The sequence below is a fragment of the Lethenteron reissneri genome, chromosome 26, assembly GCF_015708825.2.
Source record: "Lethenteron reissneri isolate LAM-NWPU_2019-01 chromosome 26, ASM1570882v1, whole genome shotgun sequence".
NCBI classification, from domain to species: Eukaryota; Metazoa; Chordata; class Hyperoartia; order Petromyzontiformes; family Petromyzontidae; genus Lethenteron; species Lethenteron reissneri.
The window spans coordinates 24,489,498-24,515,263 of NC_083804.1; the positions used below are offsets into that span (position 1 = coordinate 24,489,498).

The window sequence follows — 25,766 nt, forward strand, 5'->3', positions numbered from 1 at the left end:
AGAGGGTGTGAGTGGTGTTGGACACACATCCCAGTGTTTACAGATTGCCTGCAGATCACTCGATTGGCGCGACAGCAACATCGCCCCCTCCCGCTGCGAAACCTTGACAGGAGCCTCCTGAAAGTGAGTCTTGAGACTCGGCGAGGCTTGGCTGGGTCAAGGGGCGTAACGAGAAGAGGACGAAGAAGCAGCAGCAGCGAATGGGACTTCGAAGACGCATCGGGGCACGTGACCAACGTGGGCAGCCCCCAGCCCCTCACCCGGCCACGGCTCGCACCCTGTCTCAAGCCCGCAGGTGCGCTAACCACTGCGCCACCGCTCCCCACACACACAGTCCTAACCACTGCACCACTACTCACCACACACACAGTGCTGACCACTGCACCACCACTCACCACACACACAGCGCGCTAACCACTGCGCCACCGCTCCCCACACACAGCCTGCTAACCACTGCACCACCACTCACCACACACACACAGTGCGCTAACCACTGCACCACCACTCACCACACACACACAGCGTGCTAACCACTGCGCCACCGCTCCCCACACACACAGTCCTAACCACTGCACCACTACTCACCACACACACAGTGCTAACCACTGCACCACCACTCACCACACACACAGCGCGCTAACCACTGCGCCACCGCTCCCCACACACAGCGCGCTAACCACTGGGCCACCGCTCCCCACACACACAGCCTGCTAACCACTGCACCACCACTCACCACACACACACACAGCGCGCTAACCACTGCACCACCACTCCCCACACACAGCGCGCTAACCACTGGGCCACCGCTCCCCACACACACAGCCTGCTAACCACTGCACCACCACTCACCACACACAGCGCGCTAACCACTGCGCCACTACTCACCACACACACACAGCGTGCTAACCACTGCACCACCACTCCCCACACACACACAGCGCGCTAACTACTGCACCACTACTCACCACACACGCAGCGCGCTAACCATTGCGCCACCGCTCCCCACACACACAGCGTGCTAACCACTGCACCACCACTCACCACTCACACACAGCGCGTTAACCACTGCGCCACCGCTCCCCACACACAGCGTGCTAACCACTGCACCACCACTCACCACTCACACACAGCGCGTTAACCACTGCGCCACCGCTCCCCACACACAGCGTGCTAACCACTGCACCACCACTCCCCACACACACAGCGTGCTAACCACTGCGCCACCGCTCCCCACACACACAGCGTGCTAACCACTGCACCACCACTCACCACTCACACAGCGCGCTAACCACTGCACCACCACTCACCACACACACGCAGCGCGCTAACCACTGCACCACCACTCACAACACACACGCAGCGCGCAAACCACTGCACCACCACACACACACAGCGTGCTAACCACTGCACCACCACTCACCACACACAGCGCGCTAACCACTGCACCACCACTCACCACACACACAGCGCGCTAACCACTGCACCACCACTCACCACACACACAGCGTGCTAGCCACTGCACCACCACTCACCACACACACAGCGTGCTATCCACTGCACCACCACTCACCACACACAGCGTGCTAACCACTGCACCACTACTCACCACACACACACACAGTGCGCTAACCACTGCGCCACCACTCACCACACTCACACAGCGCGCTAACCACTGCACCACTACTCACCACACACACACAGCGTGCTAACCACTGCACCACCACTCACCACACACACAGCGTGCTAACCACTGCACCACCACTCACCACACACACAGCGTGCTAACCACTGCACCACCACTCACCACACACACAGCGTGCTAACCACTGCACCACCACTCACCACACACACAGCGTGCTAACCACTGCACCACTACTCACCACACTCACACACAGCTGTAGGTGCACGTGCTGTAGGTGTATATAAAATGGTACCACTCCCATCGTATGTAAAATGTTATAATTGTTGCAAAGCGCCTTGTATCGAGGCGCTCTGTAATAAATCCACAACAACACAAAGTTTATATTCCGGGCAGGAGACCGAGATTTGCTGCTGTTTGAGTGCTGACGCAGCAAACAGCAGCAGCCTCCTTCCTCTGGCTCGCTGTCTCTAATGAACACATTTATCGCGACTACCACTGTGGGCATGAATATTGATGTGGTGCTGCTGCAGGTGGAGAGGAAGGTTGCACACTGAGCAACGTGGACGTCGCTCCCACCTCAATGTATCACTCGGCCTTAAGATTTGCATTGAACTGCCCATATTGGACCCACCACTGCGATCTCTACATTGGGTCAAACTTAACATCTCTCAATGATCGACGGCTTGTGCATCAAATGTATTCATTCACGATTTACTTACAAAAAAATCAGCAGACTACCTGCTGGATCTCCTCACTGTTTCGAAGAATAAATGTGGAAGAGCCTTTCATGTTGATGCCCCCAGGGTCTGGAATGCTGTCGCCAATAAACTGCAACGTGGATCACTGCCTGTGAGATCTGCACTAAAAACTGCTCTAGAGGAGCTGTACACCCCAAGCTGCCACTGCTATTCAGTGGTTCTCCTGCTGTTATGGAGTGACTCATGCAGCCAGCTATGGCTGCAAAGTTTGGTCGTACATGTTATGGACATCGTTTATTGTTACATTTGAATCACAATTCCTATGATCACTGTTACATTGTTTTTATAGCTTTATTTTGGTGATAACTTTAATCTAAATTGTCTTGTGGTTGTTATTGTTTGACTTGCATCCCACTGGGATTTTTGCACACAGCGTTGAAATGCAGTGTTTTTTTCTGGAAGACTTTGCTGTTTCTTCCTGGATGTTTCTGTTGCGCGTCGTCACTTTAAGATGCTCCTTGTTCGTGTTCTTGTTTGTTGCACCCGAGTCAAGAGCCGCATGGCTCACGGGGTTATCTGTCTGTACATCTAAAAGGGGAAGTTTGTGAATGTGTCTGTTCTAAATGTTTAGCATACTTCCCGACATGCAACAAACTTGAAATTTGGCATGTGGGTAGCTTCCAGACTGTACACAATGCAACAAATATAAAAATAGATTTTTTTTTTTACTTTTGTATTTTGTGGGGGGGGGGGGGGGGGTCAATAATGGATATATTTTGCACGGCAAGTGAGCGGTGACGTCACATCTCTGTCATGTCACGCAGTGTGCCTGCTGACGTCACGCATCCCCCCCCCCCACCCTCCGCGTAGGCCGCGTGTTCATCCCAGGCGAGAGTCCGAGTCTCGGCCAAGGCGGCGAGTGGAGCTCGTGGGTAACAAATGAAACTGAACCGAGCGACGTCGCCGCCAAATCCGCGGCGCCGGCTCCGAGCGGCACCGCCACTGGGAAACCGCCGCCGCGAGGCGACCAATCAGAGCGCGCGAGCGATCGGAGCGCGGCCAATCGGAGCGGGTCAGCGAGTCTCGTCCCGTGCCCCGATTGGTCGCCTGCTGCTCAAGGGGGTTTCCAGCGCGATGCCGTTCACGGCGCGGGGGGGAGGGGCTGGGGGGTTGTGGGGGGGCCTGGGGAGTTGTGGCGGTGGGGTGTACGGGGGTTGGGGGAGGGGACGTTGTGGGGGGAGGGGCTGGGGGAGGGGGCGTTGTGGGGGAGGGGGGGCGGGGGGGTTGTAGGGGGCGGGGTGAAGTGAAGGGGGCGGGGTGCAGGGAGGTTGTAGGAGGAGCAGGGGGCGGGGCGTGCTGGTTGAGTGACAGCTGCGGCTTCTGCTTCTTGTCAGAAGCTGCGCAGCGAGAGGAGGCGAGAGGCGAAGACCCCGAGAGCTCAGAGACACCGCCAGGTGAGGGGGGGGGGGACACGGGGACAGGGGGGGCACGGGGACAGAGGGGGGCACGGGGCCAGGGGGGGGGGGCACGGGGCCAGGGGGGGGGGGCACGGGGCCAGGGGGGGGGGCACGGGGCCAGGGGGGGGGGGCACGGGGCCAGGGGGGGGGGGGCACGGGGCCAGGGGGGGGGGGGGTTGTATTTATTGGTTATCGAAATTTGTTATGTTGTATGCGTGCGTGGGTGAAATTATTATGTTGTATATGTGGGTTATGAATATTCAGTGAAAATAATAATAATTAAATGAAATTTGGCCAAATGTGTAATTATCCGGAAATATGTTAATTTATGTAATTGTGCACATTTTAATTATGCCAATTCGAGAGGTAATCGTATTAATTATGCGAGTGGGTGTAATTATGATAATGCAAGTCGTTATGATAACCAGACCCCGCCTCGGTGACGAGGGTGGGTTATCGATCGGAATAAGGCAATTAATCGTATGCAGTTATGCAGGTGTGGTGTAAGTATGCAAGATTAACTTAGATTAACTCGGCATCGTTGTCTAGGTTCGTCTCATTCTCGCTTTAACATTCCCAGAGTGTGTATTCGTGGTTATATTTTAGGTCCCCGGTTCACCCCGTTATCGCTTTAACATTTACTGAGTATGTATTAGTGTGTTTATTAAGGTCACCAAGTTCAGATCTCAACGCAGAAGCAGATCTTATGCATAGATTTCAGGAAAGAATCACACAACCACTTCTGTATTGATCAATTTATTACTAATTCAACCTTAACTATGATATAGTATGCGAACTCTCAATCCCGGAACGTCAACACGGCATCAATACAGTATCATCAACGATTGTCTGATTTCACTTTGACAACGGCACATGGATCCCGCATAACGCGATGGTTGTTAGTGAGAGAGAGAGTCGTTAAAATATGCAAATACTATGCTAAGAAAACCTTAACGTTAATGAATGATTATACTCAATATTGTTCACGCAGTACCGCACTCCTTATTGGTCATACGCAACCCATATCACGTTGTTAGCACCTTGGGTCACGGGACAGTTGAATATTCTGTAGAGGATGCGAGTACGTGCGGCGATTATGACTGAAAGATACTTGAAAGATTATACGGCGATAAAAAAACACAATCAAAACAGTTATTATTCTTAAAGGCACCAATCTCAACAGATACATCGGCGGGTTATCTGACAACAGAACGGCTCGGAGTAAGGGCCTGCGACGGTGCTCCTTTTCCGAAGATCGTTATCTTATACCAAGTTTACTAATTGGGGACCAGATCACCTGATAAGGATCCGGTGGGCCACCACTCCCCACGTGAGCGTGGCTCGGCGGAAGGAGGTGCCAAGAATCAGTTCGTATTGATGGATCTGTTGGGAATTTATGCGATTAAGAGTACAGCCCACTAAATATTAAAGATAAAATTACGAATACTCTTATAAACGACGGATGGCCATCACTCGGTCTCGTTGTGATGCCTTCCCAGCCACGGATGGCTTATGGGTTCGAGTGTGTTTGAGTGGTAAGAGTTGTCTTGAATAGTCAGTGTTCGGAGTCGATTCTTTATGTCAAACAGACGCCTGGTGGTCGTGTGGTGAAGGGGCGGTGCGCGTCATACGTATCAGTCGCTCCCCTGTCACCGTGGTGAACTGGTTCGGATGGCTGTTGATACGCTGTCGCAGTTCGGAACCCGGTCGGTAGGTGGCGCCCACAACCCGCTCGCAGCGCGCAGCGTGGGGTCGTCGCCAAACCGCGATGCTCACCACTCCGGCGGCAGCAGAGACCTCCGACTCGGCAGAGGTTGACGAGCTGAAGATGAGTCGAGCCGACCCGCTGGTCGCAGCTCGCTCCTGAGCCGACCCTCCCGGTCGAGCTCGCTCCTGGGTCGACCCGCTGGTCGCCCTCGCTCCTGAGTCGACCCGCTGGTCGCACTCCTGAGTGGACCCACTGGTCGCACTCCTGAGTGGACCCGCTGGTCGCACTCCTGAGTGGACCCACTGGTCGCACTCCTGAGTGGACCCGCTGGTCGCACTGCTGAGTGGACCCACTGGTCGCACTAGTTTCCAATGCTCAGGATCCGTTCCTTTATGCCGAAAAATCCCCCTGGATCCCGCCCACAAGGCGGGACTTCTTTCGATTTTTGCTGTGTCAGGATCTGTCCGTAGGCAGGTGTGTCCATGTGTGTGTCCGTACGTCCGTATGTCCTTGTGTGCATCACCCACGATATATTCCGTTGTCACACTCCCTCCATAAACCCACGAGCAAACAATCAGATGTTACAAATTGCCTCGAGGTCGTCTCTCTGTCTGGGTGCAATATTATCTCTTGTCTGGCCTTCTTCATGAACCCAAAACACAGACGTTACAAATGTCTCATAGGCGTCTTTGTTCGCACCACCTGGAGGGAGGGGCAACGCTCTCTCCGACCCGGCGCACAAAGAAATGGTTAAAAAGTTTTAAGTTAACATTTGTCCCTTACTATTTCACAGTTATGATTCTGTATGTAACCTAAGGTCTGTCGTTTCCCATCGTGGTGCTTGACTCCAGTGGAGGTGTTTCCCCGAGCGTATACACACTCCTATCCCGCTCTGCGGGGATACAAAGACGGCCGGGATCTCCCTTTCTCTCCGACCCTGGGTTTAACATCGTTTTTATTATGTATTTATATTCGACCTGGTGGTGATTCATCCCGTTATCCTGGCTTTTCATAAGTTTTACTTTGTCTTTTCATGCATATGCTTATTATTATTAACTTATTTCCGATATCTTAGGTCAAGGGGTAAGCTTCTTGATCCTAGGAATTCGTATTCCTTGGTGTCTGCATGGTTATATAAGCGGAATATAGTTTACGGTGAATAGCGTTAACATTGATGTTATGTCCGATATTATGTATTGTGATGTCTTTAACTTAACTTGTTTGTCAGAGCTTTACTGACACGAAGTTGCATTTCATAGCCCCGCAGTCTTTGCCCCACCCTATCTCTGCTCGCCGTTGTTGTTGCCGTCCAGCTGACGCCGTTAACTCAAGGCCTCATTAATTTCCGTCACTCCTTGTAGGTGAGGGCGGTTGAACCTTGGAGTCAGTTCTGGTTTTTGTCTGCCTGCTTCTTCTTGTGTCCCCTGACCCCGGGAGTTATTATTCCTACTTTATGGCCTGTCGAAGCCCGACTCGCTGTTGCTGGGCTGGTGTTGTTCCCGGCTTTTTGCTTACGTTTGCAGTTCGCCGTGCTCTTAATTTCCTTCCCTCTTCAACCTTATATCGACTATTCGCTCCTGTCTGGGTGCGATTCAATTTTGACTTAGGAAGGTTCTGATTGTCATATGCTTCGGGTCGAGTTGTATAGAAAGTATTAAAGTATGGAAATAACATTTCATATTGACTTAATGATGGTGATGGTTCAGTAGGCGTAACTTGTGGCCTGGTTTAATTGGAGTGGGTGTGAATATCAATAACTTTAGCCTACCCTGTTGTTAAATTCCGACTTTAACGTTACTTTAATAGCAATACAGAATAATTGAGCTTTTTGTCTTAACTAGGCGAATGCGAACTTCTGGTGACCCCCGCAGCCTTGTTATTCAGCTGGGTCTTGCCCGCCTTGAGAGATATACAACACTCTTTTAAATCAGCTCACTCCCCTGTGCACACAGCCTTGAGCTGACCCACTTATCTTTATCTTTGTTTCCTCAGCTGCAGGAGGACAAGGCGTGCTTCTACCTCCCTTTCTGTGTGCACGTGTTCTAATTAGCTCGGAATCCCTAAACACACAATCAGTGCTGATTCCTGGCTTTCTGTGGTTGTGATTTAGACAAAGGCCCTCTGTTTCTTCCATTGCCTTTGAGTCGACACTGCCCTATTATTTGCCCATGTGCTGAGGTCATAGAATTCGTTTTGACTTCAGTAATATTAACATTCAGTATTGGATTAGCAAATGGGCAATGGTTCATTGATGTAGCTCGCAGCCTGGTCTCCAATTTGAGCGAGCGCGAGGATCGATAATTTAGCCTACTCTGTTGTTGAATTACGAATTTTGACGTTACTTTAAAACCATGCAGGATAGTTGGGCTTTTTGCCTTAACTATGTCTGGCTGACACTCTCACTGTCTCTGCCGCCTGCACGGGTGACATGTGCCCGTTCATCAGGCCTTATCTTCCCTTGAAGCAAGGTTGCAAATTCTGCCACCCTAGCCCTCCGCCGGTTCATTACTTAACCACACCTGGTGTTTTGCAGTTTGGTGCGCTTTGGTGTGTTTCATTCATTAAAAAAAACAAGTAAAAAGATAATATAAAAAAAATCTCATCAAATATGATTAATCTCAGTTTTGGAAGAAGGGTTAGGATACAACATTCCGCCCTTTTAAAAATGACCAGTGGTCAAATGGCCACGGGTTATTTTTAAAAAAATATGTATACCCTTCTTCCATCATGAACCATCGATTGTCCTCAAGTTTTGCTGCTATTCCTTACAACGCGCGCGTACGTGTCACAACTTAACATGGTTATATGTGACAAGAGAGAGGAAAAAAGAAAAAGAAAAAAAATTCTAAAGGAAGGTAAAACGATAAGGGAGGGAAAAATTATTCTATTGACTACGTGTTATAGGAGATATCGTTAAAAAGATAGTCTCTACGGTTATTCTTGGGTGGCATCATCAGGCCTTGGCTCTATCCCTGTTCCTGGGCTCGAATGGTAGGTGGCTTGTGCCTGCGATTAGTCTTTTAAGTTCGGCATTCATTTTGGCCACATGGTATGTTAAGGTTAGAATAGCCAGGACTAGTATGATCATCCCTGTTGCCCCTGTGATTCCCATCCCCATCTGTTGATTTCGCTGATATCCAGCCTCTTCGGTCGCCCAAGTAAGATCTGTTATGTTAATCTCTGATTCGCTGAGGGATAATTTCACCATTAGGAATTCTTTACTGTTCAACAAGTTGGACAGAGTGCTGCTTATCTCAAACTTGTGGCCTCGGAATGTGTCTACTATTCCTACCTCCGCTTGGTGTAGGCTTTTGTCTAGGTTATATAATACCTTGTCCCCTATGCGTACGAATGTTATCTCGAGCTCTTTGTTGTCATTCAAGTTGTCAGTAGTGATTGGTTTTCCTGCTGGATCTTGGATATGATCGGCGAGTGTCTTTAGTGTTTCGTCCTCTTGTTGCATTCTGATCAGGTCTTCGGATGGCTGGGCACTGTTCAATTGGGCTCTGGTTCCAGCTTCTGCCGGGTTCTTCCCACTTCTTGTGACCAGTCTTATCACGGCGATGTCTTGGTTCGTCGACTCTTGTTGTCCGTCTCTGTCGGTTTGGTCTTCTAGCTTCCACGGGGTGCCTTCCAGGCTTCCCACTTTTGCTATGGCATCTGCTTGGTCGTTCCCAGTTTTCTCTTGACCAGGTATCTTGGAGTGCCCTTTGACTTTCTTCCAAAATATCTTCATATCCTTGTTCTGAACCATCTTATCTATGGCCTCGAATAGTTCTCGATGGTGAATTGGTTTATTCCCATGGTTCTTCATCTCGTTTTTTTTCCATATGGGTAGGTGGTGCAGGAAGCTGTGCTGTACGTAGTTGGAATCAGTGCACACCACCATGGTCCGTATTTGGTTATCGGATGCCATCTGGACAGCGATGTGTACCCCGACCAACTCTGCATACTGGTTTGACTTTGGTCCCAGCTGAAATCCCTCTTGAATCCCTGTGAGTGGGCCAGTTTCCCAAATGACTCCTGACCCAGCGTGAAGCTTGTTCTCCTTCATCTTGGAGCATCCATCGATGTATACCACTGGTAGGTCGGCACATGTCTCCTTCCTGAAGGGCAGGTACCTGTTGTCCTCCGGAGGTATCTTTTCGTCCTCTGCTTCTATGCTGTCGAAGGTACAATCATGTAAATCGGCAAGACCTTGTGCCATTGGACTTTTCTTGTTTTTTGCGTATTTCACTGTGATTGGTAGGCCTTGGAGTGTCAGTGCCCAGCTGGCTATTCGGCTGCTGGTTACGCGGCCCTCTCGAATCTTCTTACTGTTGAGGTATGCCAAGGATTCATGATTCGTTTCCAGGATGATCCTCTCTCCGTTCAACAAGTTCCGAAAATGTTGTATGGCCCAGATGTTTCCAAATATCGCCTTCTCACACTCGGAGAACTTCATCTCCACTCCCCGGAGGGCTTTGCTGGCATAGGCAATAACTCGTTTCTCTGCTTCCTGTCTCTGGTACAGTACCGAGCTGATACTATGATCTGAGTATGCGGTCTCCAGGTAGTATTCTTTCCCTTTCTCTGGGTATGCTAGGCAGGATGCCTCTGTGATCTGTCGTTTTAATTCTTTTTCTGCGGCTTCCTGTTCCTGTCCCCACTCCCATGGTTCGTCTTTTTGCAGTAGTTTAACTAAGGGTCGAACGATTCCTGCGTAGTCGTCCACGAACTGTCGAAGGTAGTTGCAAATCCCTAAGATGCTCCGAAGGGTCGTGACTGTGGTGGGCGATTTGAGTGCGAGGAGGGCTTCAAGTCTTTTGGTTTGGGGTAACATTCCCTCAGTGCCGACCTGGAGCCCGAGGTAGTCCACCCTTTTGCGTGCCCACTGTCCTTTTTGTATTGAAATCTTTGCCCCTGCTTCCTTTAACTGCTCGAGGGTATGCTGGAGGCTCTCGAGGTGTTCTTCCCATGAGGAGTCCTTGACTAGTATGTCGTCGACGTAGATGATGGTGCCTCGCTCTTTTGCGTCGCCCATCGCCTTGTGGAGGAATATGTTGAAGTCTGCAGGTGAGTTCGAGTATCCGAACGGGCAGCGATTCCAAGTATACTGTATTCCGTCGAAGGTGAAGGCCAACTTGTATTGATCGGTTTCTTTTACTGGCATGGTCCAGAAGCCATTTGCTAGGTCCATTGTGGTGAGTACCTTTGCGCCTTTTATTTGGTTGAGACCGTGGTCGATTTCTGCCATTGGCCATCGAGATAGGGGAACTGTTTTATTGAGTTGTCGGTAGTCGATCGTGAGTCTCCATTTTCCCGTGGGTTTTAGTACTGGCCAAATGGGTGAGTTGTAGGTCGAGTTGCATTCCCGGATTATGTTCTTTTTGAGTAGGTTCTCTAGGGTTTCTTGGATCGATTCATAGGCGGCCAGTGGAATCTTGTATTGTTTCACGTATACCGCTGGTGCTCCCTCCAGTGTGGGAATGGATACCACATGTAGGTCGGTTTTGCCACAATCATAGGAGTCTTTGGAGAACAGGGAGTTGTATTCTTGGAGCAGTTGTCGTAGCTCGTCTCGTTGAGTGTCGCTCTCTAGGGCGTCTGCTGCTTCAATTTGTTGTTCTATTTGTTCTTCTATTGTAAGGACTCTTTTCTCTTGGTTTGGATCTAGGGCCTTCGTGGTTTCGGGCGGCTCGGTTGAAAGTTCCTTTTGCGTTACTATCGGTTGAGTTGCCTTGGCTTCATCCGAGGGTAATACGCTCTTGCCCTTGTGTTCTCCTTCATCAGTTTGCAGTTCGTCGGTTTGGCCTCCAGGGGGCGGTATATACTCCATGAGGGGACGGTCATTCGGTGATACTGACTCTAAGTCGGCTTCCTTTCGGTCTTCTCTCAGTCTGTTAGTCATTAGCTGAGTGATTCGAATTCCTGCTGGGAGCTCGTCTTCGTTCCTGATTGTCGTTGATAGGTCGTCGAGCTCTTGTGTTATCACTTGGATTCCCGTGGAGTCTCTCATAACGTCTTCATCTTCTGAGTCCCTTTGTTGCTCCGGCATTGACTGTGCCCAAATTCGTCGGGATTCAAGGTTCATAATGGGTTTCAGGCGATTCAGTAGTTCGACCCCAATAATCAGTTCTTTTCCTGGGTATTGTACGACATATAGGGGATGGTTCATGTTGATTTTGTTGAACGTCAACTTCGTCATAACTTTGCCCAATGGTCGCATGTGGGTCCCTTCACATCCTGAGTAGGTAAGTTTACTTGGCATCATTTGTAGTGTTTCATTCTTCCTCTGGAGGGCAGTCTGGAGTTCGTCAAATAATTCTCTGGATATCATGGATATTTCTGCTCCAGTATCACAAAGGCCCTGGCTGGTCAGGGTGTCTTGCAGTATTACTTCCACGTGGACTCGTCCGACTGGTCCTACGGGAATCAATTCCCCTAGATGGTACCCTTTTCCCTCTGGTACCACTTCGGTGATTGCTTCGAGGCTTCTTGTCTTCCCTACGTTCACTTGGGCTACCTTTGCTCTGGGTGTGTCCTCCTCCTGTGTGGGTATAGTTGGTATTCTTCCCTTCGCTACTTGCATGGGAGTCTTCATACTCCCTAGGAGCTCTTTTCCCATCCTAATGTGGTGAGCATATCGATTCCTGTTAGCTAACGGTGGTCTATGCCCTATTGCTAGTGGAGGCGGCAGTGGGGGACGATATGGTGACTGGTTTGGTGGGCGTCGGCCTCCGCGGGGTAGGTATGGCCCGTCACTCGCTCTTCCTCCTCCATAATTCCAGCCTCCGCCCTCTTCTGCATTCCATGGTGGTGGCGGCTGTGGGTGCCAGGTTCCTCTGGCCTCGTTCCTCCCCCCACGTGGAACGTTATTCAGCGTGTTGTGGACGGGTGTTGATTCTATTGGGTTAGGCGCCCTCTCCTGGGGGAATTCATGTCCACCCCGTGTGGCGCTAATATTATTCCTTGGAGATTCGCTTCCCTCCAGATCGAGGCATTCTTTATCTCTGGTGACGATGTGGGTTTTGGCTATGCCAGTGGTTTTCCGTCCGTTCACCCAGGCCGTGTGGGCCTTGCTTTCAATCTGGCGTAGGGAGGCAGTCTCGGGGTCCAACATCATTCCTACTATTCTCACTATTTCAGGTCTCAATGATTGGAAGAACATCACTTTTAAGACTGTCTTATCTCCCTGGGCATTGTCCACGTCCCCTGCGTAATATGCTTTCTTAAGGCGCAGGAGATAATCTCGTGGGTCTTCGTCTACACGCTGGGTCATCAACTTTGTCGCGTTCAATCCTTCGGATAGTGTGGAGTATTCCCCAAATCTCTTAACTACTGCTCGGCTCAATTGTTTAAAGTCACTCTTCACCCTATTTGGCAGGGAGGCTACCCATGGTCTGGCGGGTTCATGTAGGCTCCTTGATAATAAACATGCCTTTTCTGCTGATTTACCCAGACCCCGGATCTTAGCCTCCTGTTCTACTGTAGCTATGTGAGTGTGGATATCCCTGTTCTTGTTATGTGGATCGAAATAGGGAATTCTCACGAGTGCTTTGTCCATCAGTTTTAGTGTCTTACTGTTAAAAGTGTGTTGTTCGTCATCAGTGGTGTCGGTTCCTGAGGAGTGCTCCCTTGAGCTACCCCTGTCTCCACTATCACTGTTGTCATGTGTCCCGTGTCTGTGTCGTGATCTCCCTCTGTCCGAGGATTCGTATCTGTCCCGTTGCTTGTGTCTCTTGTTTTCCTTATGTGGGTCTTGTGATTCGTGCTTGTGGGTTGGTGTGCGTGATCTCCTTGAGCGGTGTCTATGTGGTGAGTGTTTTTGTCCTTGACCTTCATGCTGCCTACTACGTGTGTGGTGCCTGCTAGGTGAGGTGTTGTATTTATGTTTGTCTCGTGCTTCATGGTTATCGGGATTCCTGTCTCTGTCATCTGTGGTGCGGGTGGTTTTGCATGGGTGATATTTACATGTCATGCGTCCCTCTGGTGAGCTCCCTCTGTTACCCATGTCGTGTTGGTCATCGTCAGAGGAGTCAGTGTCAGATGAGCCATCACCATCACGGTGGCTCTGCTTAACATAACTTTTGTAGTGCCTTTTGCACCTGTTACGTGGGTCAACTTGGCTCGGTGATTTCTGCTTATCCCATGGCTCATGCTTGTGTGATGTGCGTCTTTCTGGTGAGCTCCTGTTACCCGTGTCGTGTTGGTCATCGTCAGAGGAGTCAGTGTCAGATGAGCCGTCACCATCACGGTGGCTCTGCTTAACATAACTTTTGTAGTGCCTTTTGCACCTGTTACGTGGGTCAACTTGGCTCGGTGATTTCTGCTTATCCCATGGCTCATGCTTGTGTGATGTGCGTCTCTCTGGTGAGCTGTCTCTGTCATCTGCATCATGTCGGTCATACTTGCGTAGCGTGCGTCTGCCTGGTGTGCTGTTTATGTCATGTTTCCCGTCTTGCACCAGCTCCGCCCTTTTCCGCTCTATCATTACAGTGTATCCTGATGACTTAGGGTTAATTATTTGTCTCTCTCTAACGTTGGGGTGGTCGGCCTCATGTTTTCCCGTTCGTATTATTATTTCCTCTTCTCTCTCCTCGATTTGCGAGGGTGTTACTTTATCAAAATTGCTTTGCATAGTAGCCATACTCATTGTGGAATCTGGCCCTGGGCTACGTCCACGTGGCTCGGAGTGTGGTAAATTGTTACTCCCGTATGTGTTCTGTGTATCAACGTCTGGGTGTTTCACTGGTGCATTTAGTGCGGATTCTTTCTCTCTCACGAGGGCGTGCAGACGCTCTACCTGCACCATTAAGGACAGTTTCTCTTGTCTCTCCCTTTCAAATTTTTCCTCATTCCATAATCTTTCTCTGTCTGTCTGTGCGAGGAGATACGAGTCTACCCTCGCTATTTCTGCAATTTTTACGTCACGTTTGGCTTTGCCACATTTCATCACGTCCTTAAGTAGTTTCCTTCTATGGGCCTTAACATCTTCTGTATGGCTCCCCTCCCATATATCTCTCTGCTCCGTCTGCTGGCTAGCAGTCCGTCCAGTACGTTTTAACACAAATTCCCGATATTGTTTTTTCCATAGATTCCATCTCCTCCTCAGAGGTCCACTCTGTATCAGTGTTATGCGTTGGTGTGTCAAACTCAGAATGTTGTGGATCCTGTGCCATCTCTATTATGTAGTGTGGTTAATAGACTTAAGAGTGTATCTTAATTCTAACATCTCATGTGCGTCGTGAGTTACTCTAGAATTCCCCTTCAGAGCACATATAAACAATTGTATCACAGGATGCGTCAGTTCAACTCGAGCAAATAATCTCGGCCCAGCTGTCTTTGTTATACTCTGCTACTCTGGTATTTCCCTTCAGAGCGCGTTTTGTTTGTATACCCCCGTTTACAATCACAAGGCAACGTTAGTTCACAACACTTTGATTAACACATCAGTGATTCGTTCCTGAATTCATGCATAAACTGTCTGCGAGAAATCCCGGGCGACGCCACCCATTATGTTGTATTTATTGGTTATCGAAATTTGTTATGTTGTATGCGTGCGTGGGTGAAATTATTATGTTGTATATGTGGGTTATGAATATTCAGTGAAAATAATAATAATTAAATGAAATTTGGCCAAATGTGTAATTATCCGGAAATATGTTAATTTATGTAATTGTGCACATTTTAATTATGCCAATTCGAGAGGTAATCGTATTAATTATGCGAGTGGGTGTAATTATGATAATGCAAGTCGTTATGATAACCAGACCCCGCCTCGGTGACGAGGGTGGGTTATCGATCGGAATAAGGCAATTAATCGTATGCAGTTATGCAGGTGTGGTGTAAGTATGCAAGATTAACTTAGATTAACTCGGCATCGTTGTCTAGGTTCGTCTCATTCTCGCTTTAACATTCCCAGAGTGTGTATTCGTGGTTATATTTTAGGTCCCCGGTTCACCCCGTTATCGCTTTAACATTTACTGAGTATGTATTAGTGTGTTTATTAAGGTCACCAAGTTCAGATCTCAACGCAGAAACAGATCTTATGCATAGATTTCAGGAAAGAATCACACAACCACTTCTGTATTGATCAATTTATTACTAATTCAACCTTAACTATGATATAGTATGCGAACTCTCAATCCCGGAACGTCAACACGGCATCAATACAGTATCATCAACGATTGTCTGATTTCACTTTGACAACGGCACATGGATCCCGCATAACGCGATGGTTGTTAGTGAGAGAGAGAGTCGTTAAAATATGCAAATACTATGCTAAGAAAACCTTAACGTTAATGAATGATTATACTCAATATTGTTCACGCAGTACCGCACTCCTTATTGGTCATACGCAACCCATATCACGTTGTTAGCACCTTGGGTCACGGGACAGTTGAATATTCTGTAGAGGATGCGAGTACGTGCGGCGATTATGACTGAAAGATACTTGAAAGATTATACGGCGATAAAAAAACACAATCAAAACAGTTATTATTCTTAAAGGCACCAATCTCAACAGATACATCGGCGGGTTATCTGACAACAGAACGGCTCGGAGTAAGGGCCTGCGACGGTGCTCCTTTTCCGAAGATCGTTATCTTATACCAAGTTTACTAATTGGGGACCAGATCACCTGATAAGGATCCGGTGGGCCACCACTCCCCACGTGAGCGTGGCTCGGCGGAAGGAGGTGCCAAGAATCAGTTCGTATTGATGGATCTGTTGGGAATTTATGCGATTAAGAGTACAGCCCACTAAATATTAAAGATAAAATTACGAATACTCTTATAAACGACGGATGGCCATCACTCGGTCTCGTTGTGATGCCTTCCCAGCCACGGATGGCTTATGGGTTCGAGTGTGTTTGAGTGGTAAGAGTTGTCTTGAATAGTCAGTGTTCGGAGTCGATTCTTTATGTCAAACAGACGCCTGGTGGTCGTGTGGTGAAGGGGCGGTGCGCGTCATACGTATCAGTCGCTCCCCTGTCACCGTGGTGAACTGGTTCGGATGGCTGTTGATACGCTGTCGCAGTTCGGAACCCGGTCGGTAGGTGGCGCCCACAACCCGCTCGCAGCGCGCAGCGTGGGGTCGTCGCCAAACCGCGATGCTCACCACTCCGGCGGCAGCAGAGACCTCCGACTCGGCAGAGGTTGTCGAGCTGAAGATGAGTCGAGCCGACCCGCTGGTCGCAGCTCGCTCCTGAGCCGACCCTCCCGGTCGAGCTCGCTCCTGGGTCGACTCGCTGGTCGCCCTCGCTCCTGAGTCGACCCGCTGGTCGCACTCTTGAGTGGACCCACTGGTCGCACTCCTGAGTGGACCCGCTGGTCGCACTCCTGAGTGGACCCACTGGTCGCACTCCTGAGTGGACCCGCTGGTCGCACTGCTGAGTGGACCCACTGGTCGCACTAGTTTCCAATGCTCAGGATCCGTTCCTTTATGCCGAAAAATCCCCCTGGATCCCGCCCACAAGGCGGGACTTCTTTCGATTTTTGCTGTGTCAGGATCTGTCCGTAGGCAGGTGTGTCCATGTGTGTGTCCGTACGTCCGTATGTCCTTGTGTGCATCACCCACGATATATTCCGTTGTCACACTCCCTCCATAAACCCACGAGCAAACAATCAGATGTTACAAATTGCCTCGAGGTCGTCTCTCTGTCTGGGTGCAATATTATCTCTTGTCTGGCCTTCTTCATGAACCCAAAACACAGACGTTACAAATGTCTCATAGGCGTCTTTGTTCGCACCACCTGGAGGGAGGGGCAACGCTCTCTCCGACCCGGCGCACAAAGAAATGGTTAAAAAGTTTTAAGTTAACATTTGTCCCTTACTATTTCACAGTTATGATTCTGTATGTAACCTAAGGTCTGTCGTTTCCCATCGTGGTGCTTGACTCCAGTGGAGGTGTTTCCCCGAGCGTATACACACTCCTATCCCGCTCTGCGGGGATACAAAGACGGCCGGGATCTCCCTTTCTCTCCGACCCTGGGTTTAACATCGTTTTTATTATGTATTTATATTCGACCTGGTGGTGATTCATCCCGTTATCCTGGCTTTTCATAAGTTTTACTTTGTCTTTTCATGCATATGCTTATTATTATTAACTTATTTCCGATATCTTAGGTCAAGGGGTAAGCTTCTTGATCCTAGGAATTCGTATTCCTTGGTGTCTGCATGGTTATATAAGCGGAATATAGTTTACGGTGAATAGCGTTAACATTGATGTTATGTCCGATATTATGTATTGTGATGTCTTTAACTTAACTTGTTTGTCAGAGCTTTACTGACACGAAGTTGCATTTCATAGCCCCGCAGTCTTTGCCCCACCCTATCTCTGCTCGCCGTTGTTGTTGCCGTCCAGCTGACGCCGTTAACTCAAGGCCTCATTAATTTCCGTCACTCCTTGTAGGTGAGGGCGGTTGAACCTTGGAGTCAGTTCTGGTTTTTGTCTGCCTGCTTCTTCTTGTGTCCCCTGACCCCGGGAGTTATTATTCCTACTTTATGGCCTGTCGAAGCCCGACTCGCTGTTGCTGGGCTGGTGTTGTTCCCGGCTTTTTGCTTACGTTTGCAGTTCGCCGTGCTCTTAATTTCCTTCCCTCTTCAACCTTATATCGACTATTCGCTCCTGTCTGGGTGCGATTCAATTTTGACTTAGGAAGGTTCTGATTGTCATATGCTTCGGGTCGAGTTGTATAGAAAGTATTAAAGTATGGAAATAACATTTCATATTGACTTAATGATGGTGATGGTTCAGTAGGCGTAACTTGTGGCCTGGTTTAATTGGAGTGGGTGTGAATATCAATAACTTTAGCCTACCCTGTTGTTAAATTCCGACTTTAACGTTACTTTAATAGCAATACAGAATAATTGAGCTTTTTGTCTTAACTAGGCGAATGCGAACTTCTGGTGACCCCTGCAGCCTTGTTATTCAGCTGGGTCTTGCCCGCCTTGAGAGATATACAACACTCTTTTAAATCAGCTCACTCCCCTGTGCACACAGCCTTGAGCTGACCCACTTATCTTTATCTTTGTTTCCTCAGCTGCAGGAGGACAAGGCGTGCTTCTACCTCCCTTTCTGTGTGCACGTGTTCTAATTAGCTCGGAATCCCTAAACACACAATCAGTGATGATTCCTGGCTTTCTGTGGTTGTGATTTAGACAAAGGCCCTCTGTTTCTTCCATTGCCTTTGAGTCGACACTGCCCTATTATTTGCCCATGTGCTGAGGTCATAGAATTCGTTTTGACTTCAGTAATATTAACATTCAGTATTGGATTAGCAAATGGGCAATGGTTCATTGATGTAGCTCGCAGCCTGGTCTCCAATTTGAGCGAGCGCGAGGATCGATAATTTAGCCTACTCTGTTGTTGAATTACGAATTTTGACGTTACTTTAAAACCATGCAGGATAGTTGGGCTTTTTGCCTTAACTATGTCTGGCTGACACTCCCACTGTCTCTGCCGCCTGCACGGGTGACATGTGCCCGTTCATCAGGCCTTATCTTCCCTTGAAGCAAGGTTGCAAATTCTGCCACCCTAGCCCTCTGCCGGTTCATTACTTAACCACACCTGGTGTTTTGCAGTTTGGTGCGCTTTGGTGTGTTTCATTCATTAAAAAAAACAAGTAAAAAGATAATATAAAAAAAATCTCATCAAATATGATTAATCTCAGTTTTGGAAGAAGGGTTAGGATACAACAGGGGCACGGGGCCAGGGGGGGGGGGACACGGCTTCTGGTCTCGGGCTCTCAGCCCCGAGCAGCGCGGTAGTTGAATAGTGAGTGAGTTAAATAGTGAGTTAAATAGTGAGTTGAATAGTGAGTTAAATAGTGAGTGAGTTAACTAGTCAGTGAGTTCACTAGTGAGTGATTTAAATAGTGAGTTAGTTAAACAGTTAGTTAAATAGTGACAGTGAGTGAGTTAAATAGTGAGTGAGTTAAATAGTGAGTTAAATAGTGACATAGTGAGTTAAATAGTGACGTGTTGCGTCGTAGAATTATGAGTAGTTGGCTGCTGCTGCCCGTCTCAGCAGACGAGCTGCTCCAGTGGCGTGGTGCACCCTGGGAAATGTCGTGAGTTCTCAGTCGTCTTGTTCAGTAGTCAACATCGATGGCGAATGTCATCAGCAACCACCGCGGGTGTTGCCATCGAAACGTCGTGGGTTTTTTGCTTTTATTGTTTTCAATCTATATATGTTTTAATTCTATTTTAGTATTTGTATTTTTTATCTACGTGACTTTACCGAAAGAACCAAGAATATTAATTGCCAGAGGTGTGGACTCGAGTCATGTGACTTGGACTCGAGTCAGACTCGAGTCATGAATTTGATGACTTCAGACTCGACTTGGACTTGCATAACAATGACTTTGTCCCACCTCTGAGGTGTGGACTCGAGTCATGTGACTTGGACTCGAGTCAGACTCGAGTCATGAATTTGATGACTTCAGACTCGACTTGGACTTGCATAACAATGACTTTGTCCCACCTCTGAGGTGTGGACTCGAGTCATGTGACTTGGACTCGAGTCAGACTCGAGTCATGAATTTGATGACTTCAGACTCGACTTGGACTTGCATAACAATGACTTTGTCCCACCTCTGTTAATTGCTGCAGTCACGAAGTCAAAATAGTTGAGTTTAGTTTGAGTCCCATCCCGACTTGGAATCCACCACCGCGAGGCGACCAATGGGAGGGGAGGAGCGAGGCGACCAATGAGAAGAGCGGGGCAGCAGCAGGGCTCGTCCCGCGCTCTGATTGGTCCCCTGCTGCAGGGGGTTTCCAAGGCGTTGCGATGGCCCCGGGGGCGGCGCCGCCCAGAGACGGAAACCCCCGAGGTGGCGGTGACGTCACGGCACAGACACGCCCACAGGGGCTGGAGGCAGCCAATGGGAGACTGGCGTGGTGAGACACTGAGACACAGAGACACAGAAACAGAGAGAAACGTAGACACACAGTGACACAGAGACCCAGCAAGAAACAGACCCAGTGAGTGCCAAGTTAATTAGTAAATCGTGCTCAGTAATGAAAAAGTAATGAGTGTGCAGTTAACTCGTGAGTAGTTAAGTAGTTAACTCGTGAGAAGCTAGTGAGTAGTTAAGTAGTGAGTAGTTACATTTTGATTTAAAGCTTTCGTGACTGCAGGGATTCATATTCTTGGTTCTTTTGATAAAGTTACGTAGAAGGGAAATAATAAAATAATGATTCGTTTTTTTTTCTGTTTTTTTATTTCCCTTCTACGTGACTTTACCGAAAGAACCAAGAATATTAGTCAGTAGTTAACTCACGAGTAGTTAAGCAGTGAGTAGTTAATTAGTGAGTAGTTAAGCAGTGAGTAGTTAAGTAGTGAGTAGTTAAGCAGAGAGTAGTTAAGCAGTGAGTAGTTAACTCACGAGTAGTTAAGCAGTGAGTAGTTAAGTAGTGAGTAGTTAAGTGAGTAGTAAATTAGTGAGTGCTTGAGTGGAGTGGCCTCGCGTCTCACGCGGTCACGTGACGCTCGGAATTCCCCCACCACAAGGCGACCAATCGGAGCGAAGGAGAAATGATGACAGCCAATCGCCGCGAGGCACGGGGCTCGTCCCACGCTCTGATTGGTGGCCTGGTGAAGGGGATTTCCAATGCGTTTGGCGCAGAAGCTGCACGGAGCCAGCCGGCAAAACGTGTCTCCTCCTGAGCCCCGTCTTTTTTTACGATCAGTGGAAACAAGAAGATGCTCGGTGTAGTCGGCACTTTGCTTCATTCATCATTTCGTATTTTTTTTACTTTGCTTTATGTAAACCCCCACCTCTCGCTCGCTCTCTCGTCTCTCTCCTTCCTGCTGCCTGTGCTGGACACACAAAGTGTCTCCGTGTCTCGCCTCGTCTCCGTCTGTTTCTCACTTCCTCCGTCCCCTCTCCTCCCTCCCTGCATCTCATCCACGCCACTCTCCCACCTCCCTGTGGGTCTCTCACCCTCGCTCTCATCACCCCCAGCTCCCACTTTGCCGTCTCAATCTCCCTCTCTGTCACTACCCCTCTCACCTTCCCTCTCCTCTCTCTGTTTTACTCTCTTCTCTGTTTCATGCCCCCCTCTCACTCTCTCACCACCCCCCTCTCTCTGCCCCCCTCTCACCGCCCCCCCCTCTCACCGCCCCCCCCCTCACTGCCCCCCCCCCTCACCGCCCCCTCTCACCGCCCCCCCTCTCACCGCCCCCCCCTCTCACCGCCCCCCCCCTCACCGCCCCCCCCTCACCGCCCCCCTCTCACCGCCCCCCTCTCACCGCCCCCCTCTCACCGCCCCCCTCTCACCGCCCCCCTCTCACCGCCCCCCCTCACCGCCCCCCTCTCACCGCCCCCCTCTCACCCCCCCCCCTCACCGCCCCCCTCTCACCGCCCCTCTCTCACCGCCCCCCTCTCACCGCCCTGTCCCCTCTCTCTCACGCACTGGACCCAGGTCATCGAGACAGGGAACGTCTTTTCCCACATAGTGACGATGGTAACGATGGTGATACGTGCACAGCGCTAGCGGTGTCATGCTGTGTGCATCGTGCATCAGGGTGATGCGCTGTTTGGCGTGACCAGGGCCGCGTTTAGGTGAAGGCGGCCTACGGCTGATAAGAGGGAAGGGCGCAGGGACAGATGAAGTCATTAAACTTTATTTATTTATTTAGCCAAGTAGACTGTGCACATTCCACTCGTGGTGAATTCATTAAACACAGATCACTTCACTCATCTCTTCTAACATTTCCCCTCCTCACTTGAGCTGCTGTGGCAAAGTCACCAACGGAGTCCGATGGCCGCGCTACCCACGAGAGGTGTTCTGGGTGAGATCGCGTGAATTGACGCTCACCCAGAACACCTCTATGACGGGTCATGTTGGTCACAACAGGCTGCGTGTTAAACTGGCCACGCTCTCGTCACTTCGCTGTTACTTCGACATGGAACGGAGGGCCTAGAGGAGGGTCTAGAGGAGGGTCTAGAGGGGGGTCTAGAGGAGGGTCGAGAGGGGGGTGCGAGCTGTCCGCGGTGTCGCTTGTGCCTCAGGAGACGATGGCAGCGGATGTGGAGGCCCACAAGCTGCTGCTGCGAGAATGCCTCGACGATATCAAGAAGGTCGACGGTGGCAGCAGGTGAGAGACGCAGCGAGGATTGCGCAATCATTCCTCTCCTGAGCACGAGGACGTGATCCCACACACAAGGGGTGGCTCAGTGGGCATCAGCGACGGGGTTCTCTCCGTGCGTCTGAGCTGTGCGAGGCGACGCGTGGAGAGCGGCAGTGCCCAACTCCACGTGTCACTGTGCACCACCACGCAGTGCGTCACTGTGCACCGCCACGCAGTGCGTCACTGTGCACCGCCACGCAGTGCGTCACTGTGCACCGCCACGCAGTGCGTCACTGTGCACCGCCACGCAGTGCGTCACTGTGCACCGCCACGCAGTGCGTCACTGTGCACGTCGCTGGGCTAGTGGAGCGGCGGCATAGCGGTCGACGCCGCGCTGCGAACCCAGAGACCCGAGTTCGATTCCTGACCACGGCCAACGCTGCTGACCATTATCTGAACTGGTCATGGGCCTCCCATAGGTCGATTTTATCTCAAAATGAGTATCTGGTGCGGTGTGTAAACCACCACCCCCACCACGACCCCTTCCACCCCCCCTCCACGACCCCCTCCACGACCCCTTCCACTACCCCTCTACCCCCACCATGGTGTGAGAGTTAACATCAGTTACCTTGGTGTAAAAGTTAACATCAGTTACCATGGTGTGAGAGTTGACAACAGTTACCATGGTGTGAGAGTTAACAACAGTTACCATGGTGTGAGACTTAACAACAGTTACCATGGTGTGAAAGTTACAACAGTTACCATGGTGTGAGAGTGAACAGCAGTCACCATTCGAGTGCCACGCTGCGTCTCTGCGCTGTGCAGGTACCAGGTGGCCACCTTCATCCCTCCCATGCAGAAGATCAATGATCTGAATGAGAAGCTCAGGAGGCTGCCCAAGAGCCTCTGTGAGGATGTGGCGGACGTGATGGTACAGCAGGGAGCAGCTGGTCAGTGATACAGCTCACTCACAGCTCACTCTCACAGCTCACTCACAGCTCACTCTCACAGCTCACTCTCACACACAGCTCACTCTCACATCTCACTCTCACTCACAGCTCACTCTCACACACAACTCACTCTCACTCACAGCTCACTCTCACTCACAGCTCACTCTCACAGCTCACTCTCACTTACAGCTCACTCTCACTCACAGCTCACTCACACACACAGCTCACTCACACTCACAGCTCACTCTCACAGCTCACACACACACAGCTCACTCACTCCTTGTTAACAGCACACGCAGCTCACACAAACAGCACACACAGCTCACACGTAGAGCACATTCACATCGACATCAGTCTCAGCTGAAACGCAAGCAGACGGGTGGTCAGTTACACAGACGCCACACTCACACGCACAAACAGCACACGCATGTGCAGGCACACACAGTCACCTACAGGCACGTACACAGCCGCGTGCCTCCACACGTGGTGCTCTCGTGTCCGTGTGTCTGTGAGTGGGTGTGTCTGTGTGTCTACGAGTGGTGACTCTGTGTGTCCGTGTGTCTGTGAGTGGGTGTGTCTGTGTGTCCGTGTGTCTGTGAGTGGGTGTGTCTGTGTGTCCGTGTGTCTGTGAGTGGGTGGCTCTGTGTGTCTGTGTGTCTGTGAGTGGTGCCTTTGTGTGTCCATGTGTCTACGAGTGGGTGTGTCTGTGTGTCTGTGTCCGTGTGTCTACGAGTGGGTGTGTCTGTGTCCCCACGTCTCCATGTGTCTCTGTCTCCACACAGAGCTGCTGGCCCAGGCTCTCACATCTCTGTCTGACAAGGACTCCCCGGTGCCTGACGCAAACTTCAGACCCATCAACGCCACTGTGTGGGTTCTCTGCGCATACACGGACTTCAGCCCAGCACTGGGTGAGTAGCACGGAGCGAGTAGAGAGTGGTGGTAGTGGTGATAGAGTAGAGTAGAGAGTGGTGGTAGTGGTGGTAGAGTAGAGTAGAGAGTGGTGATAGTGGTGGTAGAGTAGAGTAGAGAGTGGTGGTAGTGGTGGTAGAGTAGAGAGAATGGTGGTTGTCATGGTGGTGCTGTGAGAGTTGAGTGGTGCTAGTGGTTGTGTTAGTGGCGGTGGTTACCACAGCGCTAGTGGTGCTGGTGCGAGTGGTGCTGGTGCTTGTCGTCGTGCTAGTGGTGGTGGTTTCCAGGGTGATTGTCGTGGTGGTGGTGCTGTGAGTGGTGGTAGCGGTGCTGGTGGTTGGTGTTGGTGGTGTTCGTGGTTGCGTGGTTGTTGATTTGGTTGTTGTTGTGGTTGTTGATGTGGTTGTGTCAGGCCGTGCGGTGAGTCAGTGCGGCACCATCAAACATCTCCTGGACATCCTGAAGCACCAGCCACTGTGGGAGCGCAGCAACACTGAGCCGGTACGGGGACACACGGGGAGACACGGGGAGACACTGGGACACACGGGGAGACACGGGAAGACACGGGGAGACGTGGGGAGACATGGGGACACACGGGGAGACACGGGGAGACACGGGGAGACGTGGGGAGACACGGGGACACATGAGGAGATGCGGGAAGACGGAGAGACGCGGAGAGACGCGGGGAGACGCGGGTACACACACAGGGAGACACGGGGAGACATGGGGAGACACGGAAAGACACGGAAAGACACGGGGAGACGCGGGGAGACACGGGGAGACACATGGGGTGAGTAGATGATGGCGAGTAGTAGATGATGGCGAGTAGTAGATGATGGCAAGTAGTAGATGATGGTGGGTAGTAGATGATGGCGGGTAGTAGATGATGATGAGTAGTAGATGATGGCGGGTAGTAGATGATGGCGGGTAGTAGATGATGGCGGGTAGTAGATGATGGCGAGTAGTGGATGATGGCGAGTAGTAGATGATCGCGGGTAGTAGATGATGGCGGGTAGTAGATAATGGTGGGTAGTATGTTGTATATGTTGGATTATGAAATTTTGATAAAAATAATAAAAAATTTAAATTTTCCAAAAAATGCGTAAATCGCATAAATTATGTTAATGTGTGTATTAATATGCATAAATTATGATAATCACGGAGATGATCGTAGTAATTTATGCGGATGCTTGCGATTATGTTAAATGTGTGCAGTTATGATAATTAGGCTTAGCTTCGTTATCCAGAGTTGTATCAATCAGGATAACACGATTATTATTGATTAACATTTACTGATTATCTTAGTATGTGTTATGTTATTTTAGGTTTCCAATTTCATATCTC

At 50.1% G+C, this 25,766-nt stretch overlaps 1 protein-coding gene across 1 annotated transcript in view; it reads left to right on the forward strand.

Annotated features, from left to right (window-relative positions):
* The first annotated feature begins 3,725 nt into the window (after nucleotides 1–3,725).
* The window catches only part of LOC133347917 (uncharacterized), a 48,408-nt gene continuing 26,367 nt past the window's right edge, over nucleotides 3,726–25,766 (forward strand). The window contains exons 1-5 of the mRNA XM_061560658.1: nucleotides 3,726–3,794; nucleotides 22,505–22,590; nucleotides 23,389–23,513; nucleotides 24,296–24,421; nucleotides 24,835–24,923. Coding sequence (XP_061416642.1) covers nucleotides 22,511–22,590; nucleotides 23,389–23,513; nucleotides 24,296–24,421; nucleotides 24,835–24,923 — 420 coding nt within the window. The 5' untranslated portion in view covers nucleotides 3,726–3,794; nucleotides 22,505–22,510. The remainder of the gene's footprint in view (nucleotides 3,795–22,504; nucleotides 22,591–23,388; nucleotides 23,514–24,295; nucleotides 24,422–24,834; nucleotides 24,924–25,766) is intronic.